The sequence below is a fragment of the Saimiri boliviensis genome, chromosome 19 (assembly GCF_048565385.1).
Source record: "Saimiri boliviensis isolate mSaiBol1 chromosome 19, mSaiBol1.pri, whole genome shotgun sequence".
Classification (NCBI taxonomy): Eukaryota; Metazoa; Chordata; class Mammalia; order Primates; family Cebidae; genus Saimiri; species Saimiri boliviensis.
In genome coordinates, this window is record NC_133467.1 from 22,214,428 (window position 1) to 22,232,517 (window position 18,090).

Genomic DNA, 18,090 nt, shown 5'->3' on the forward strand with positions numbered 1-18,090 from the left:
GACTAAATTTTCCACAGATATAAGCATATTATATATGAATATGATGGCATTATTCATACCTATTTCTACCAGTTAACTTACTTATTTACTTATGTCTGTCAGTAAACTTTCATGATGTCCCAATGCCAATCATTCATTCATTCAGTGAATAAATAAATAAGCATTAAGTGCCTATCACATTCTCGGCACATTGTAGGTGCTGGAGATCTAATAGTGAAAAAAATAAAGTTCTTGCTGTCAAAAAGCCTGATTCTGATGGGGGAAATGAACAAATTATTGAAAACCCCCACTAAGTAGATACATAATATATCAGGTGGTAATAATGGGCATTCTGAGAAATAGAATGGAGGGTAAAGGGGAGAGGCAGTGGTCAGACAGGGTGGGTTGCTGTCACACATAGTGTTGTCAGAGAAGGCTTCTTTCTTATGAGGCAATATGTGAACATTTAGCTGTCTGGTGGAACATTCCAGGCAGACAGAAGAGTGAGCATAAAGGTTCTGAGGGGCTTATGCTTGGTATGTTTGAGGAACAGGGAGGAGGCTGGAGTGCCTGAAGCAGCATAGATGGGAGAGCAGCAGGCGGTGAGGGCATACAAATAGTTGGGTATGCTGTGAGCCTCAGAGGCTGCAGGGAGGCTTCTGGGAGTAAAAAGGAAGTAACTGGAGGCTTTTGAGTAGAAGGGCAATGTGATGTGGCTCACTCTTGATGCTGTGACAAGCCTAGACTGTAGAATAGTGTGGAAGGAGGGAGACCAGGTAAGGGGTGGCAGCAAGTGTCCTGATGAGAGACGTTGGTGGTCTGGTCTGGAGTGGTAGCAGCAGGGGTAGTGAGAAGTGTCTGAATTCGGGATTCATTTGGCAAGTAGGAGCTGACAGTACTTGCTGATATGGGGTGTGAAAAAAAAAGAAGAGAAAAGGATTATTCCAAGGTTTTTGACTGACTTTGGTTTTGAACAACTGGAATGAGTAGCTGTGAACTGAGATGGGGAAAAGTCTCAGATAAGCCTATTGACAGGGCAGATGGGGGATGGAGGGGGTCAAGAGTTCATTTTTAGACATATTAAATTTGAGACACCTATTAAATATCTAAGTGGTGCTCTCAGGAGGGAGTGGGATTAGGAAGTGCTGGGAAAAGATCTGGGTTAGAGACACAAGTTTGGGAGCCATGAGTATATGATAATATTTAAAGCCTCAGGCCTGGATGAGGCCACCTGGGAGTGGGTGTAAATAGAAGTGAGAAGAGTGGCCAGGCACAGTGGCTCACACCTATAATCCCAGCACTTTGGGAGGCCGAGGTGGGCAGATCACTTGAGGTCGGGAGTTTGAGACCAGCCTGACCAAGGTTGAAACCCTGTCTCTAAAAAAAAAAAAAAAAAAAAAAAAAAAGAAGCGAGAAGAGGTCTGAGGACTAAGTTTGGAGCTCATTAAATTTTAGGAGTGAGGAAGAGGAGATACCAGCAAATACAGAGAAAGGGCAGCCTGAGAGGTAGGAAGAAAGTGAAGACAATGGATTTCTGGGGCTAAGTGAAGACAGGCTGGCCACCGGCAGGGGGCCAGGCTGTGTGTTCCACTGAAAAGACCTGGTGTCCCCAAATGACTTGTCTAAGGCCACATGTCTGATTGGCGACAGAGTTAGGACTAAAAATGTATTCTTCTGATTCCTAATGCAGAGTTATTTCCAACCTGCCATACTGCTTCTCTAGGAATGGCTTTTATACTCTGAATCCTTTTTTTTTTTTTTTTTTTTTTTTTGTAACAGAGTACACTGTAAGTTTTCCCTAGAGCAAGCTATATTTCATACCTTTTAATGAGCTGTTCTGTTTTAGTAGCCTCCAGCATCAGTTTTTGGGATGGAGGTATTTTACAGAGTCCTATGGGTAAAATCACAAACAACACTAAAGTCACATGTGGCTTTTCCTTTATTTAAATTCTCCTCCCTCTTATTTCTAGCGTCCCACTGCTCCAACTTTAGAACACATGATAGTTAAAGCTCAGAATGGAATTGCAGCACAGAAAATAATTTTCTGGAGGTAAAATTCCCCTCCCAGCTCACGTTAAGTGAACTCTACTGCCAGAATTGTGAGAAAAGATGCCTCTGTGGCTCAGTTCTCAGCCAGTGCCATGCTCACCAGATGCCTGCACCTGTGCCACTTGGCCCCACTGTCCCTCTTCATCTGCTTTCAGTGTATAAATAAAATAATTTATATTATATTGCATGTATGCCCCCACATTGTACTTGTATGTGTGTGTGTTTGTGTTAAAGCTATTAGTTGGTTAAATGTAAACACTTAAGATGACCCCATTTTAGGCTGGTCATAATGGCTCATGCCTGTAATCCCAGCACTTTGGGAGGCCAAGGTAGAAGGATTGCTTGAGTCCAAGAGTTCAAGACCAGCCTGCCAACACTATCTCTATAAAAAAATAAAAATTTAGCCAGGTATGGTGGCATGGCCTTATAGTTCCAGCTACTCAAGAGGCTGGGGTGAGAGAATCCCTTGATCCCAGGAGATCAAGGCTGCAGTGAGCCATAATCACATTACTACACTCCAGCCTGGGCAATGTAGTGAGGACTGGTCTCTTTAAAAACCCCACTTTATAACCCTGTCTCAGAACATCTTTATTTTTGTTTCACAAGGAGCCTCAAGTGTGAAAGGGGCCTAGCAGTCTCTCAGTCTCACCCAGGCTGTCTGCTTTTGTTTCAAGGACCCACTCATTCCCTATCTCCTGTCTAGACAGTCTCAGCACTTGGACTCTGCTCTTCCTGTCTTTCTAAACCTTATTTGTCCGTAACAGCTTGCACCCTGGTAATTCTCTGTAGCTGCCCAGCTTCCCCAGAGACTAAAATCCCATTTTGTTCTCTGGGTTCCTAGAATGTCCGTACTCCCTTTTATAATGTAAACTCTGTCCCCAACCCCTGCCCCTTCACTGTCCCTACCCACCTCAGGCCACCTGTGACCCTTATTAGTCCACCCTGTTTGCCATTCCATTCTGGCCAGTCCTGCCCTTGTCAGGTACCAAGTGCTGGCCCAAGGTGTGGGTTTACTCTTCACACAAGATAGGCCCGACTAAGCTCTGTGGATTGCTTTCCACTAGGGTCACTTTATCCTCCAAAAAACTAGCAGGAGTTTAATTGGCGGTTCCTAGATTGCTTTTTGGAAATTCTCGGGAGAAGCATGCCGTTAATCCTATGGTGTGAGCTAAACGACTTTTGTTGTCAGCTTTATCATTCTAATAACCATTTTGGAGCTCACCATAAAATACTTTTAAAAACCAGGTACTGAATTAAGTCTTCTGCAGTTTTAATGTAATTGGATAATGCTGTGAAAGCACTTTAATTGGCCTTAAAAAAACAGAAATTTGGGCCAGGTGCGGTGGCTCAAGCCTGTAATCCCAGCACTTTGGGAGGCCGAGACAGGTGGATCACGAGGTCAAGAGATCAAGACCATCCTGGTCAACATGGTGAAACCCCTTCTTTACTAAAAATACAAAAAATGAGCTGGGCATGGTGGCGCGTGCCTGTAATCCCAGCTACTCAGGAGGCTGAGGCAGGAGAATTGCCTGAACCCAGGAGGCGGAGGTTGCGGTGAGCCGAGATCGCGCCATTGCACTCCAGTCTGGGTAACAAGAGTGAAACTCCATCTCAAAAAAACAAAAAACAAAAAAAAAAAACCCAGAAATTTACTGAAGGGTTGTAGAATTTTTTGTGTAATGTAAGTAAAATGAGATTTTCAAACTGCCTTCATTCCCCTTCCCCCATTCAAATAACATTTTTTTGCCAACTTAGGAAACCATGTGGTTTTTAAGTGCAATTGATATTTATTATATTTCTACAATGTGATAGAAGTCATCACTACTTAATACCATGTTGTATGCTATTTATAAGTTATTGGTGATTGTTTTTATTCATTAAGAATATAATTCTAGGCCGGGCCTGGTGGCTCACGCCTGTAATCCAAGCACTTTGAAGGCCAAGGCAGGCAGATCACTTGAGGTTGGGAGTTCAAGAGCAGCCTGACCAACATGGTGAAACCCCGTCTTTTTAAAAAAAAAAAAAAAAATATATATATATATATATATACACACACATGTATATACGTATATATAAAATAAAGAACAGAATTCTTCTACAGGATAGTTGACTGGCATAATTGCTAGGGCTGTTTATATTTAAAAATAAAACTGTAGTTCTTTACAAACTAAAATGCTTACTAATCTAAAATTTGCCCTACTTTAGAGGGATGATAGCAATAGCAGTGATCAGAGAAACCCCATCACTTAATAAGCATTTGTTATATGTCAAGTACTGTGTTAATTGCTTTGTAGATAGTATCCATTTTACAAAATTCTTGTGATAGAGGATTTATAAGGGGCTGAAATTTAGAGGGGTTCTTGAAAAGCTAAAGAATTTCAAAGTTGGAATTGGAACTTGGTAGCTCTGATTCCAGCATCTATGCTTTTATTGTTATAATTAACAGAAAGTAGTTTCCAGTGTCTAAAATATTTTTTGTGGCCCTCTAATCTCAACTTTATTCACAGTGTGTGTTATTCCAATATCTTTCTTTGGAAGCAATATAAAATTATACTTCTAGTGCTAAATGAAAAGATTTACGAGTAAATAGATTAGACTAGGCTAGAATAGTATCATGAAGCTTCCAATAATTTCAGGTAATCTGAGAAATTTAATTATATTCTGTTGTTCAAAGTTATCTCATCCACAGAGCCAAAATCTCTTTTCCTACTTAGTCACATTAAGTGACATAGCACATCCATCACATTACAAACATATGCAATTAATTGTACGTTAATTAAAAAAATATTTTGTTACTTTAGCTCACATCTGTTTGATTTTAGCTAAGTGGCAGGGCACCAATTTTAAGATTCAAAGAGAGAGCTTTCAGTAGAGTCAAGGTACCTTTGAATACTCTTGTGGCCCATCGTGCTTGGAGCTCTGTGCCTGATAAGATGGATCCTTTAAGGCTTAAAAGGCCTATGATGGCTAATGTTGCTCTCTCCAGGTTTAAGGGAAAGACGTTCTTGTATAGAAATATCTTCTTTGTACAGAGGCTTTTAAGAGGTTCTTCAAAAAAGGGAAAAGAAAATGTATATCCTGTAGTGAAGATCACAACATCAATGTTTTCTTCCACTGTCCCATCTTCAAAGACAGCAGAGGTTTCTGTAAATTCCATCACGCTGGTTTTTATAGTGATTGACCCACAGAGGATACAGCTTGGCAGCTCATCATTCACAATGAATTTTGCTTGTTTCCTTTGACACACAGAAGAAAATTATTCACTGTAGTTATTTTTATGAGAAACTTCAGCAAAATATTTATTTAGTCAATTAAGGGAAATTACCTGCCAATCTAGGGAAGTGAATTGACCAATATCTAATTCAAGGTCATCTACTTGACTTAGCATGTTTATAACGTGGTTTGTTTTTCTGTTCTCAGCAGAAGGCATGTGGAAAATGACTAAACCTACTCTTTCTTGCTTGAGGTTCAAAACTGTCTGTCTTGGAACTAATTTCTGGAGCAATGATTTTCTCCTAGTGTCAGCATAGAATATACAACAATCCATTTGATGATCAATTTTGGGTCTCACACTACCTAGGCCTCTAGAGAATGACAGGCAAAGAGGAAATTAGCAAGGAACCCTTTAAATAAAAATTTAATATAAAAAATTAGCTGGGCATGGTGGCCCTCACCTGTAGTCCCAGCTATTTGGGAGTCTGAGGCAGGAGAATCACTTGAACTTGTGAGGGCAGAAGTTGCAGTGAGTCAAGATCGCACTACTGCACTCTAGCTTGGGCAACGGAGTGAGACTCCATCTCAAAATAAATAAATAAATAAAAATAAATAAAAAGGGTCCTGAATTTTTTTTTTTTTTTTTTTTTTTTTCTTGAGACGGAGTTTCACTCTTGTTACCCAGGCTAGAGTGCAATGGCGCGATCTTGGCTCACCGCAACCTCCACCACCTGGAGGCAATTCTCCTGCCTCAGCCTCCTGAGTAGCTGGGATTACAGGCACGGGCCACCATGCCCAGCTAATTTTTTTGTATTTTTAGTAGAGACGGGGTTTCACCATGTTGACCAGGATGGTCTTGATCTCTTGACCTTGTGATCCACCCACCTCGGCCTCCCAAAGTGCTGGGATTACAGGCTTGAGCCACCGCGCCCGGCCGGTCCTGAATATGTTTTTACGGATAAATATTTTCATTTTGAACATCATTCTACCTAATCACATCAAACATAATGTCTATAAAATTTCCATATCAAATCATACTTTGCCAGTAGTTTTCCTCATAAGTTGAAAGACATCTCAAGGATAAACAAAAAATGAAACAAAACAAAAAACAATATCTTACCAAAGAAAAATATTTGGGTCAAGTATATAATAAAAATCACATGTAATGACTTTATATGCTTTCCAAAGGCTTTCTTTTACTTGCTGATGTGCAACTCTATACAGATGTATATTAAAATATATTATTCCGGCTGGGTGGGGTGGCTCACTCCTGTAATCCCAGCAGTTTGGGAGGCCAAGGCAGGTTGATCACTTGAGACCAAGAGTTCGAAACCAGCCTCGCCAACATGGCGAAACCCCGTCTCTACTAAAAAATACAAAAATTAGCTGGGCAAGGTGGCCTGTGCCTGTAGTCCCACCTACTTGGGAGGCTAAAGCAGAAGAATTGCTTAAGCCCAGAAGGCAGAGGTTGCAGTGAATAGAAATCACACCATTGAACTCTAGCCTGGGTGGTGGGAGTAAAACCCTATCTCAAAAACACCACCACCACCACCGACACAAAAAACCCCAACAACAACAACAACAACAAAAATATGTGATTTTTGTAATAGCAGGAAATGAAAATTTTGCTACTTTTGCTACCAGAAAGAGAATATACTATTTCGAGAACTGCTATGGTACCTGATGACATTGTATTAGGGAAATAGATTTAGAGTAGAATAAACAAGGGCAATGTTAGAATTATTGAACATTTTGAGTTGGGCGCGGTGGCTCAAGCCTGTAATCCCAGCACTTTGGGAGGCCGAGGTGGGTGGATCACGAGGTCACAAGATCGAGACCATCCTGGTCAACATGGCGAAACCCTGTCTCTACTAAAAAATACAAAACATTAGCTGGGCATGGTGGCGCGTGCCTGTAATCCCAGCTACTCGGAAGGCTGAGGCAGGAGAATTGCTTGAACCCAGGAGGCAGAGGTTGCGGTGAGCTGAGATCGCGCCATTGCACTCCAGCCTAGGTAACAAGAGCGAAACTCCGTCTCAAAAAAAAAAAAAAAGAAAAAAGAAAAAAGAAAAAAAAATAATTATTGAACATTTTGAATTGTGAATAAAATATGAGAAATATTGATTTAATAATTTTTCTACTAATAAAATTTAAGTACCCTTTTGTAATACTTAAATATTGATTTAATAATTTTTCTACTAATAAAAAAATTTAAGTACCCTTTTGTAATACTTAATCCATAATCCTCATGATTAAATCTCTTATTCAACTTTCTCTCTTGAATCCAGTTTAGAAAACATGAAGGCAGAACTTGTGCAATAAAACTATAGCATCTTCTTGTAATCATCATATTATAAGGATAGCCCCAATCTGAAGAGCGCCCCAAAACCCAGGTGCCAGTTCTAGTACTGAGAAGTACCTAAAAAGTAAGGCAAGAAGGATAAATATATGTCCATCATTTTGTAGTAGTTTTCTTAAGTGCGTTTCAAATGATATTATTACAATCTGGTCTTATAGCAATAGAGGATTGGTGAATTTGTACATAGATCTACATATGATTATCTGTTCCCGTTGCTGTCATTATTCTCAAAATCACTTTACTAGATCTATGTATCTCTTAAATATTTTACTATGTTTATAGCATTATAAATACAGAAGTATAATATTTGTAGATACATGGAATGAATCTGGCAATTTTTTACATGTAAGTAAAATAGAATTTAAAGTGAAGGTATGGAAAAGCAATTTTAACTGATTTTCAAATAAAAATCTATTCTTTCCAGATCTAATCATTATCCTATAATTTACACTACAGTGGAATAGATTTCTAATTTGTGAATCTGGGGTTAGACTTTCTAAAGTCATTATGTATACTTGTTGTGCAAGGGTTGCTTTTATCTCAAAACAAGGTACAAATCTGACTTTTAGTAGAGAACTTAGAAACATTCAGGAAAACGATCTCTTTCTATTCACATAGAGATTTTGCCAGAATGACAAAGGGAGTGTAAAAAAAAAGATAATTGACCTGGGTGAAGCAATTTGCCCATAAGGTCTTGTTTCTGAGGGAGCACTTCTGAAAAATGCTTAGAGGTCTGGCATCCACACAATTTTCCTAGATCCTTCTTGGAGATGGTTCAGTTCTGTAGTGTGGCTTTTTAAATAGTTCAGAAAGGATTGTGAGTGGCTTTAAGGATTTTCAGGATTTTGTTTCTTTCACTTATTCTGTCTCTGCATAATCTAGAAATTGGCCAATGTACTTTATAGTCTTGAATACTTCTTTCCTGCCACCATAACTGATGATGGGATTAGGGGCGTTAATTCAGTACCTGAGCCGCTGTTCGACTGAGTTCCACAGCAATGTCTCCTCCAGTGTTCCCAAGACCGATCACCAAGACACGCTTGCCCTGAAAGACTTCTGGGATCTTGTATTCTTGACTATGCAGGATCTGACCTTTAAACTTATGAATTCCTGAGAGGAGTGAAGGATCAGAAAGTCTGAAACATCTAAAGCTATAATTTCCCACTATGCAGGGATAAGTCTGTGGAAAAAGGGAAGTTCCTCAACTATGGCAGCCCTTTGTTTATGCTGCTAGTGGCAGGAAGTAGAAGCATATAACCTCACTCTCCCCTGGGATGCTGTGAGCCCAGATGCAGATTTAGTACAACCTGCTTCCTTAAAAACATAGGAAATCTTGTATTCCGTATGAGTGTGCCCTTTTAAAACAGTTGCTTCTGGAAATCAAACTCACAAAAAATAAGTGTATTCTTATTGTATACTATGTTGAACAACCTGGACAAGAAGTAGATTGTTTTTAGTCCATCTATATCAAATATTATATCCATCTGTGGTTTCTCCCAGGACCACCATACTTGTATCTAAATACCTACTTGACATCTTCATTTGGATACTGAATAAGGATCTTGAACAAACAAAAAAAGTAGATTGTTGATACATGTTATTTTGCCCAATAGATATATTCTATCAAAAGTGATTTGTTTGTTTGTTTGTTTGTTTTTTGAGACGGAGTTTAGCTCTTGTTACCCAGGCTGGAGTGTAATGGCGTGGTCTCGGCTCACTGCAACCTCTGCTTCCTGGGTTCAGGCAATTCTCCTGCCTCAGCCTCCTGAGTAGCTGGGATTACAGGCACACGCCACCATGCCCAGCTAATTTTTTGTATTTTTAGTAGAGACAGGGTTTCACCATGTTGACCAGGATGGTCTGGATCTCTTGACCTCGTGATCTACCTGCCTCGGTCTCCCAGAAAGTGATTTGTATATATGTTTACACATTAAATTTTGATTCAATTAAAATTTTCTACAGGAGAAATTCTGTGGTAAGTTCTTTTGCAAAGTAATTATTCCTGTGATTTAAGTTCATGTTACTTATACTTTATGCTTTATTATACACTTGATGTGTTGTCATGGGGTATGCTTATTTGTGTTTTATTCTTATGTTATTTATACTTGTTTCTGATTGATCTTTCATGAAGCTCCTAATAATCTGTCCATAGAAGCACAGCTATGATGATATTTACATATGTAAGGAAGACTACACATTTTCCTTCTTTTGATTCATTTTTGGCAATTATCTCCTTGGCAGACATAAAAGACTCACGTGGTTTGGCTGTGTCCCCACCCAAATCTTGAATTGTAGCTCCCATAAATCCCATGTGTCATGGGAGAGACCTGGTGGGAGGAAAATGAATCATGGGGCAGGTCTTTCCCATGTTGTTCTCCTAATAGTGAATAAGTCTCATGAGATATGATGGTTTTTAGGAAGGGGACTTCCCCTGGACATGCTCCCTCTTGCTGTCCACTGTGTAAGACGTGACTTTGCTCTTTCTTTGCTTCTGCCAGGATTGTGAGGCCTCTGGAGCCATGTGGAACTGTAGACATTTACACTTCTTTCCTTTGAAAATTGCCCAGTTTTGAGTGTGTCTTTACTAGCAGTGTGAGAACAGACATAAACCATGGATTCACATAAACTAAGAATGGTAGGAATAATGGAAGCAAGGGTGTTTATAGCAGCAGCAGCAGCAAAAGTGAAAATTGTGCGAAGTGACGGAGGAAACAATTGTGATGAGGCCAGTGATGGTCAGAACCACAGATGAGATGATGCATTGACAAAAGAATCCGAAAGGGAAGCCCAGCAGCTTTGTGGACTAGACTGCCTCTCGTGCCAAGGCTTCAAGTGCCTTTGAAGTGTCAGTGGACAAAGATAAAATTCTCTTCTAGAATATATCATTCTTCTCCTATTCAGTCATTGATTCATTCATTTATTTTGTAACATTTATTGAATAGCTACAACCTGCCTTGTTAAAAACATAGGCGATCTTATATTCCATATAAATGTTCTTTTTTTTTTTTTTTGAGACGGAGTTTCGCTCTTGTTACCCAGGCTGGAGTGCAATGGCACGATCTCGGCTCACCGCAACCTCCGCCTCCTGGGCTCAGGCAATTCTCCTGCCTCAGCCTCCTGAGTAGCTGGGATTACAGGCACGTGCCACCATGCCCAGCTAATTTTTTGTATTTTTAGTAGAGACGGGGTTTCACCATGTTGACCAGGATGGTCTCGATCTCTCGACCTCGTGATCCACCCGCCTCGGCCTCCCAAAGTGCTGGGATTACAGGCTTGAGCCACCGCGCCCGGCAAGTGTTCTTTTTTAAAGCAGTTGCTTCAGGAAATCAAACTCACAAATGATAAGAAACATCTTATATACTATGCTGAACATCCTGGGCAAGAAGTAGATTGTATAATGAAATGTTTTAATATGATTCTTCGCCTACTGAGGCTCCCAAAGCTGGACACTAAACAATAGTTCCCACATTCCAAGTGAGGTGCTAAACCAGCTATGTTGAATTTGGAGAAACTGTGTGTATGAGGCCAGTTGTGTGATCCTTACTTAGCCTCACACTCACTTTGAGGGTCTAAAATGGTTGAGGTTGAAGTGGCTTGGAGTTGGAAATTGACAGGTATCACTAAAATGCTGTGGCATTTTCTGTCTTGTTGACATGGAGCCAGGTGTGAGGGGCTTCAGGGAGACCACTCTGAGTGAGACCTTGATGCTTGGTGTGTACAGAGCACAAAGACTGGTGCTTGGAAGGGTGTGAATGGGACTGCCTTTGGGGAATGGTGGCCGCACTGACAGCAAGTATTTCTCCCACTGTTGGATTATATATGCTGATGGGTTTAGAGTTTGTGGGGAGAGGATGGCAGAGGAAGAAGGAAATCAAGCACACCATCTCTTCTTGCCACTGCTGTCAGCTCATAGCAGGTGTCAGATGGTAGAAGGGAGAAGCTTTAACATTACATGCAGCTGCAAATTTTGACTATTGCTTGAAAAGCACATTTTAGTTATGAAAAAAAGATTTTTTGTGTGTGACTTAAAGTGATTAGAGGACATTACATTATCTGAGAATAAGTAGAAAACTGCTTGAGATTTCATTAAGAGGCAAAGGAAGGACAAGCCCCACCGATCAGTCTGCAGGGATATTAAAGGAAAAACTTAGCTGATACCTTACATAGCCTGTTCTTTCAACACTTTCAATGTCCAAGGTGCTATGCTAGGTCTAAGAAATGCGAGGACAAAAGTTCTCTACCCTCAAAGAACTTTTATTTTGAGACAGGGTCTTGCTCTGTCACCCAGGCTAGAGTGCAATGGCATGATCTCGACTGCAACCTCCCCTCCCAGGTTCAAGTGATTCTCCTGTCTCAGCCTCCTGAGTAGCTGGAGTTACAGGTGTGTACCACCACGTCCAGCTAATTTCTGTATTTTTAGTAGAAACGGTGTTTCTCCATGTTGTCTAGGCTGGTCTCAAACTCTTGACCTCAAGTAATCTGCTCACCTCAGCCTTCCAAAGTGCTGGAATTATAGGTGTGAGCCACCGCACCCGACCCATACCCTCAGAATTTGTTGTCTAGGACTGGCGTGGTGCCTCATGCCTGTAATCCCAGTACTTTGGGAGGCCAAGGCAGGTGGATTGCCTGAGGTCAGGAGTTTGAGACCAGCCTGGCCAACATGGTGAAACACTGTCTCTACTAAAAATACAAAAAAAAAAAAAAAAATTAGCTGGGCTTGGTGGCAGGAGCCTGCAATCTCAGCTACTTGGGAGAGTGAGGCAGGAGAATCACTTGAACCCAGGAGGCGGAGGTTGCAGTGAGCCAAGATTGCCCCATTGTACTCCAGCCTAGGCAACAAGAGTGAAACTCTGTCTCTAAATAAATAAATACATAGATAGATAGATAGATAATGTATCCTTTAATGAGGATATAAGAAAACAGAAAATAGCTAACAACTATTTAGCCCTTCCTATGCTAGTCCCAGGCCTCTAAGGGCTTTATACATGTTTAAAATTTTACTTATTTATTTACTGAGAAAGGGTTTAGCTCTGTTACCCAGGCTGGAGTGCGGTGGCTCCGTCAGAGCTCACTGTAACTGCATCCTGGGCTCATGTGATCCTCCTGCCTCAGCCCCCCAAGTAGCTGGGACTACATGTGCATGCCACTGTGCTTGGCTAATATTTTTGTATTTTTAGTAGAGACAGGGTTTCACCATATTACCCAGGCTGGTCTCGAACTCCTGAGTTTAAAAGATCTGCCTGCCTTGGCCTCCCAAAGTGCTGGGATTACAGGCATGAGCCACTACACCTGGCCTGTATTAACAAATTTAAATCACAGAGCAACCCCATAGAGTGGACCACAGTATTATTCAATTTTGTCAAAGCTGAGATTGAGACAAAAAAATCCCTGGGCAAATTGCTTAACTTCCCTGTTTGTTTTTGTTTTGCAGTGAGATTGCAGTGCAAAAAAACCAAAAACCAAAAACCAAAAACCAACCAACCAAAGAAACCAAAAACCCTGCCCAAGACCGTACAGTAAATAGCAGAGCCCATATGGGAACTCAGGATGTCTGATTCTGGAGCTCAGCTGTTAGGCGTGATACTATACTCCCTCCCAGAAGAGGAGGCATTATGATGGCTCCAATGGGATGTCCAGCCTGGACTGAGCCAGTGAAGGCATTTGAAGGAGATTTTCTTAAAGCAAGAATTTTTTTAAGGATGATTAGAAATTGGAAAAGGGGAGCATGAAGAAGTTTCCAAGAAGTGGGAATAGAATATGCATCAAAAGCGTTAGAGAATGGGACATTGAGGCACTTAATGAGGTTTTGCTGGCAGGAACTTACTGGAGGGCTCCACTTTGCTCATGGGTTTTATATCTCTCATATTGCCTTGCAAATGATGGATTTTCTGTAATTACATTTTGAAGAAGAAAAACTGTAGAATGTATAGGTAGTTCTGAGTTAATGTTTATGTCAATGCAGTGCCAGAAAATAAAAATCTATATATATTTGATAAATTAAAACTACTAATTCAGGAACACAGCAAAAGTCAATTTATACCGGAAAGAAAAGAAACTTTACCTCAGGAATGCAAGCCCCTTTTAAGTTATCAGGACGAAAGAGGCTTTGAAATTTGACAGCAATCACATGTCACTCCCTATCTTGAGTTAAGTAATCACCACGTGAAGCCAGTTGCTATTTGGGCTCTAGACTTACTGACATCAAGCTGCCATAAATTAACCTGACAACGCCATACACTGGATGCCATAACTCATAGTCTATAGTTCAAAAATGTACAGTTAATGACTAATCAATGCTAATTCTGTAAATTAATGAGAATTCCTGTCAAACAACTTTGTATCTGTGCACTCCTGTCTCTGTTCCCTTTAAAAACCTGCTGGTAACAAAGGCTGAACAGAGTACTTCTTAAGGCAACTTGGAAATGTTTCCCAAGCAGCTATCCTCAAGGAAACTCTTTAAAATTATATTTTGACTCAAGTAAACTCTTTGAAATAATATTTTGTGCCTCAGCTTCTTCCTTTAAGTTGATAATATAGATTTTTTAAAAGGGTATGCATGTGTTACAATGTCAACTTTCAAACAGTTGTAGTGACACGTTATGGACAAAGCTTGTGATTTCTATGGATTTTTTAAAATAGTGTAGAAATAGCCCTGATACTTTCTATGCAGAAAATGGTTCATGGTCTCAAGTAAAGCATTCATTTCAACAGGGGTCCTAAAGCTATTTGTGAAAGATACTGTGGTGGTTAGTTAAAAGCAGAAAAGGAATCTTAAAAAGTGATAGTCCTGTAATCTCAGTATTTGGGAGGACAAAGCAGGCGGATCCCTTGAGTCCAGGAGTTTGAGACCAGCCTGGGCAAGATGGCAAGACCCTATCTCTACAAAAAATACAAAATGAGCTGGGTGTAATGGCATATACCTGTAGTCCCAACTATTCTGGAGACTGAGGCAGGAAGATGCTTCAGCCCAGGAGGCTGAGGCTGGACTGAGCCAAGATGGCACCACTGCACTCCAGCTCAGGCAATACAGTAGAATAAGACCCTGTCTCAAAAAAAAAAAAAAAAAAATATATATATATATATATATATATAGTCTATGTGGAACTGAATGTAGTGTGAAATAAAGGGTAAACAATCCCAAAATTGAAAAGACAATAAATTCCAAAAGTATCCATATCAATAGTTGGCATTTATGGCACAGTTTCCATAGAAAATGTTATGAAAGCCGGGCGCGGTGGCTCAAACCTGTAATCCCAGCACTTTGGGAGGCGGAGGCGGGTGGATCACGAGGTCAAGAGATCGAGACCATCCTGGTCAACATGGTGAAACCCCGTCTCTACTAAAAATACAAAAAAATTAGCTGGGCATGGTGGCACATGCCTGTAATCCCAGCTACTCAGGAGGCTGAGGCAGGAGAATTGCCTGAACCCAGGAGGCGGAGGTTGCGGTGAGCCGAGATCGCGCCATTGCACTCCAGCCTGGGTAACAAGAGCAAAACTCCGTCTCAAAAAAAAAAAAAAAAAAAAAAGAAAATGTTATGAAGTGTTTTTATATCGTTTAGTATTGTACAGTTGTGTGTTTAGCCTCCAGATCATCAGCAAGCCTGAAGCCAACCACCATTTATAACATTGTTTCTTTGAAAAATTATGTATTAAATTTTCACTTGAAGGCCGGGGGCGGTGGCTCACGCCTATAATCCCAGCACTTTGGGAGGCCGAGGCGGGTTGATCACGAGGTCACGAGATCGAGACCATCCTGGTCAACATGGCGAAACCCCTTCTTTACTAAAAATACAAAAACTAGCTGGGCATGGTGGTGCATGCCTGTAATGCCAGCTACTCGGAAGGCTGAGGCAGGAGAATTGCTTGAACCCAGGAGGCGGAGGTTGCAGTGAGCCGAGATTGCGCCATTGCACTCCAGCCTGGGTAACAAGAGCGAAACTCCATCTCAAAAAAAAGAAAAAAAAATTTTTTTCACTTGATTCCTAAATACATTTTTTTTGAATAGGCTATTTTGTCAACTTGTGATTACGTTTATAAGTTGTATTTTCATATATTTTGCCAACATTTGCATGTTTATTATTCATAGTTTCCCTTCTTCAAAAGTTCTTTAAATTCCTATAAGAAATTCCAAAAACTCACCTATTCAATTGCCTTTAGGGCCACTAATTTTGTAACAGGAGTAGCTTTTTTACATTTTAGTAACCGTCAATTGATTAATTTTATTTACCTCAACTGAATTTGAATAGCTTTTGGCTTTTCAAATAATCAGTTTTGACCCCAGATGATGGCAATTTAACAATCATGAGTATATTAAAAAGAATATGCTGTCGGCCGGGGGCGGTGGCTCAAGCCTGTAATCCCAGCACTTTGGGAGGCCGAGGCGGGTGGATCACGAGTTCGAGAGATTGAGACCATCCTGGTCAACATGGTGAAACCCCGTCTCTACTAAAAATACAAAAAATTAGCTGGGCATGGTGGCGCGTGCCTGTAATCCCAGCTACTCAGGAGGCTGAGGCAGGAGAATTGCCTGAACCCAGGAGGCAGAGGTTGCGGTGAGCCGAGATCGAGCCATTGCATTCCAGCCTGGGTAACAAGAGCGAAACTCCGTCTCAAAAAAAAAAAAAAGAATATGCTGTCATGGTCAAAAGCATTTCCAAAAGGAATTTTCTAAAACTCCTTTTTCTAAATAGCCCTGGTTTAAGAGTTGTGTGATTATTTATTTATTCGTTCATTTATTTTCGAGACAGAGTCTCACTCTGGCCCAGGCTGAAGTGCAGTGGCATGATCTTGGCTCACTGCAACCGCCACCTCCTGGGTTCAAGCAGTTTTTTGTGCCTCAGCCTCCTGAGTAGCTGGGATTACAGGCGTGAGCCACCATATCCAGCTAATTTTTGTATTTTTAGCAGAGACAGGGTTTCACCATGATGGCCAGGCTGGTCTCCAACTCCTAGCCTCAAATGATCTCCCTGCCTTGACCTCCCAAAGTACTGGGATTACAGGCATGAATCACTGCGTCTGGCCAAATAATTGTATGATTATTGTGTTGACTGTTTTGAAGGGTGAATACATTGCTTTTTTTTCACTTTTAAATTTTTTTTGTCCAGTAACCTCCAATGCTAGCTAAGGTTGGATATATTGCTTTGCATGTTTAATTTCTGGTTTGTTTCTTTTAAAAAAATTATATACTTTCACTTTCTATAAGTTCTTCTATTACAGGCCAGTCCTGATTCAAATTACCTGTAATTCAGTTCCCAAAATCAAAGCTTGTTCTTTTTCATGACAGATCTGTTGTTCTGAGCCTTTTGTGATCACCGAATTTGAATTATACACACATTAGAAAGCTTAAACAATAATAATGACATTTATATTAATAAGTAAATAAGACCTGACACCTTCATATTGCTTTATACACCTTTTAAAGTAATTTTGCATATATTATTTTTGAGAGTGAATATAAAGCTGTCTATAATCATGGGGAGGTATTTCCAACTGCAAATTAAAGTTTACTTCTAGAAGAACCCAGATAAGTAGGCATGGTCTCAGGTAAAAATGGCTCACCAGGAAAGGCTTCCAAAGGTAAATGAGGATTCAGGAAATGTCCAGTGCAAACCATGACAGCATCAAAGACAGCTCTATTCTGCTTGCCCTCTGTCTCTGTGACAACATCCCACTGACCAGTTGTGAAGAAGTCCAGACGCTTTGTTATGCTGCACACAGTGGTCTAAAAGTGAAAGACAAACACTCACTTCTCACCATCTTTGGACTTTATGCAGTGACTGGTGTGGTAACCCTGTCTGTTACTTTATGTAGGCCAAGCCCCATGATAGGAAGTCTATTAATATTGATTTATTACCTTTCTAGAGAAGTTAAGTAACTTATGCAATCTCACAAAGGTGGCAATGTAGACTTTGACATGAGACATTTGAATCTTTCAATGGAAGGAAAAAACAGTCACTTTTTATTCCTGGTGAGAAAGAGATGAGTTACAATGCCTGATGCTTGGAAAATTCAGGAAAATTAGTTTTGCCCTATTATAATTTCTGTGGTTCAGACTTCTAGTTGTTTTTTCCCAATGGGCTTCATGAACAAAATTCTTTTTTTCTCTCTCTTTTTTTTTTTTTTTTTTTGAGACGGAGTTTCGCTCTTGTTGCCCAGGCTGGAGTGCAATGGCGCGATCTCGGCTCACCGCAACCTCCGCCTCCTGGGTTCAGGCAATTCTCCTGCCTCAGCCTCCTGAGTAGCTGGGATTACAGGCACACGCCACCATGCCCAGCTAATTTTTTGTATTTTTAGTAGAGACGGGGTTTCACCATGTTGACCAGGATGGTCTTGATCTCTTGACCTCGTGATCCACCCGCTTCGGCCTCCCAAAGTGCTGGGATTACAGGCTTGAGCCACCGCGCCCGGCCCTTTTTTTCTCTTTTAAAAAAATTCAAAATTTCATCCTGAATGAGAGTCTAGCATTTAGAGGAGCAGTCAGCAAATTCA

At 40.6% G+C, this 18,090-nt stretch overlaps 1 protein-coding gene across 1 annotated transcript in view; it reads right to left on the reverse strand.

The window, feature by feature from the left end:
• FMO4 (flavin containing dimethylaniline monoxygenase 4) overlaps positions 1–18,090 on the reverse strand; it is a 33,910-nt gene that overhangs the window by 3,387 nt on the left and 12,433 nt on the right. Inside the window, exons 4-8 of the mRNA XM_003925374.4 lie at positions 17,161–17,323; positions 8,568–8,710; positions 7,461–7,660; positions 4,912–5,264; positions 1,801–1,870 (exon numbers count right to left, since the gene is read on the reverse strand). Coding sequence (XP_003925423.3) covers positions 1,801–1,870; positions 4,912–5,264; positions 7,461–7,660; positions 8,568–8,710; positions 17,161–17,323 — 929 coding nt within the window. The remainder of the gene's footprint in view (positions 1–1,800; positions 1,871–4,911; positions 5,265–7,460; positions 7,661–8,567; positions 8,711–17,160; positions 17,324–18,090) is intronic.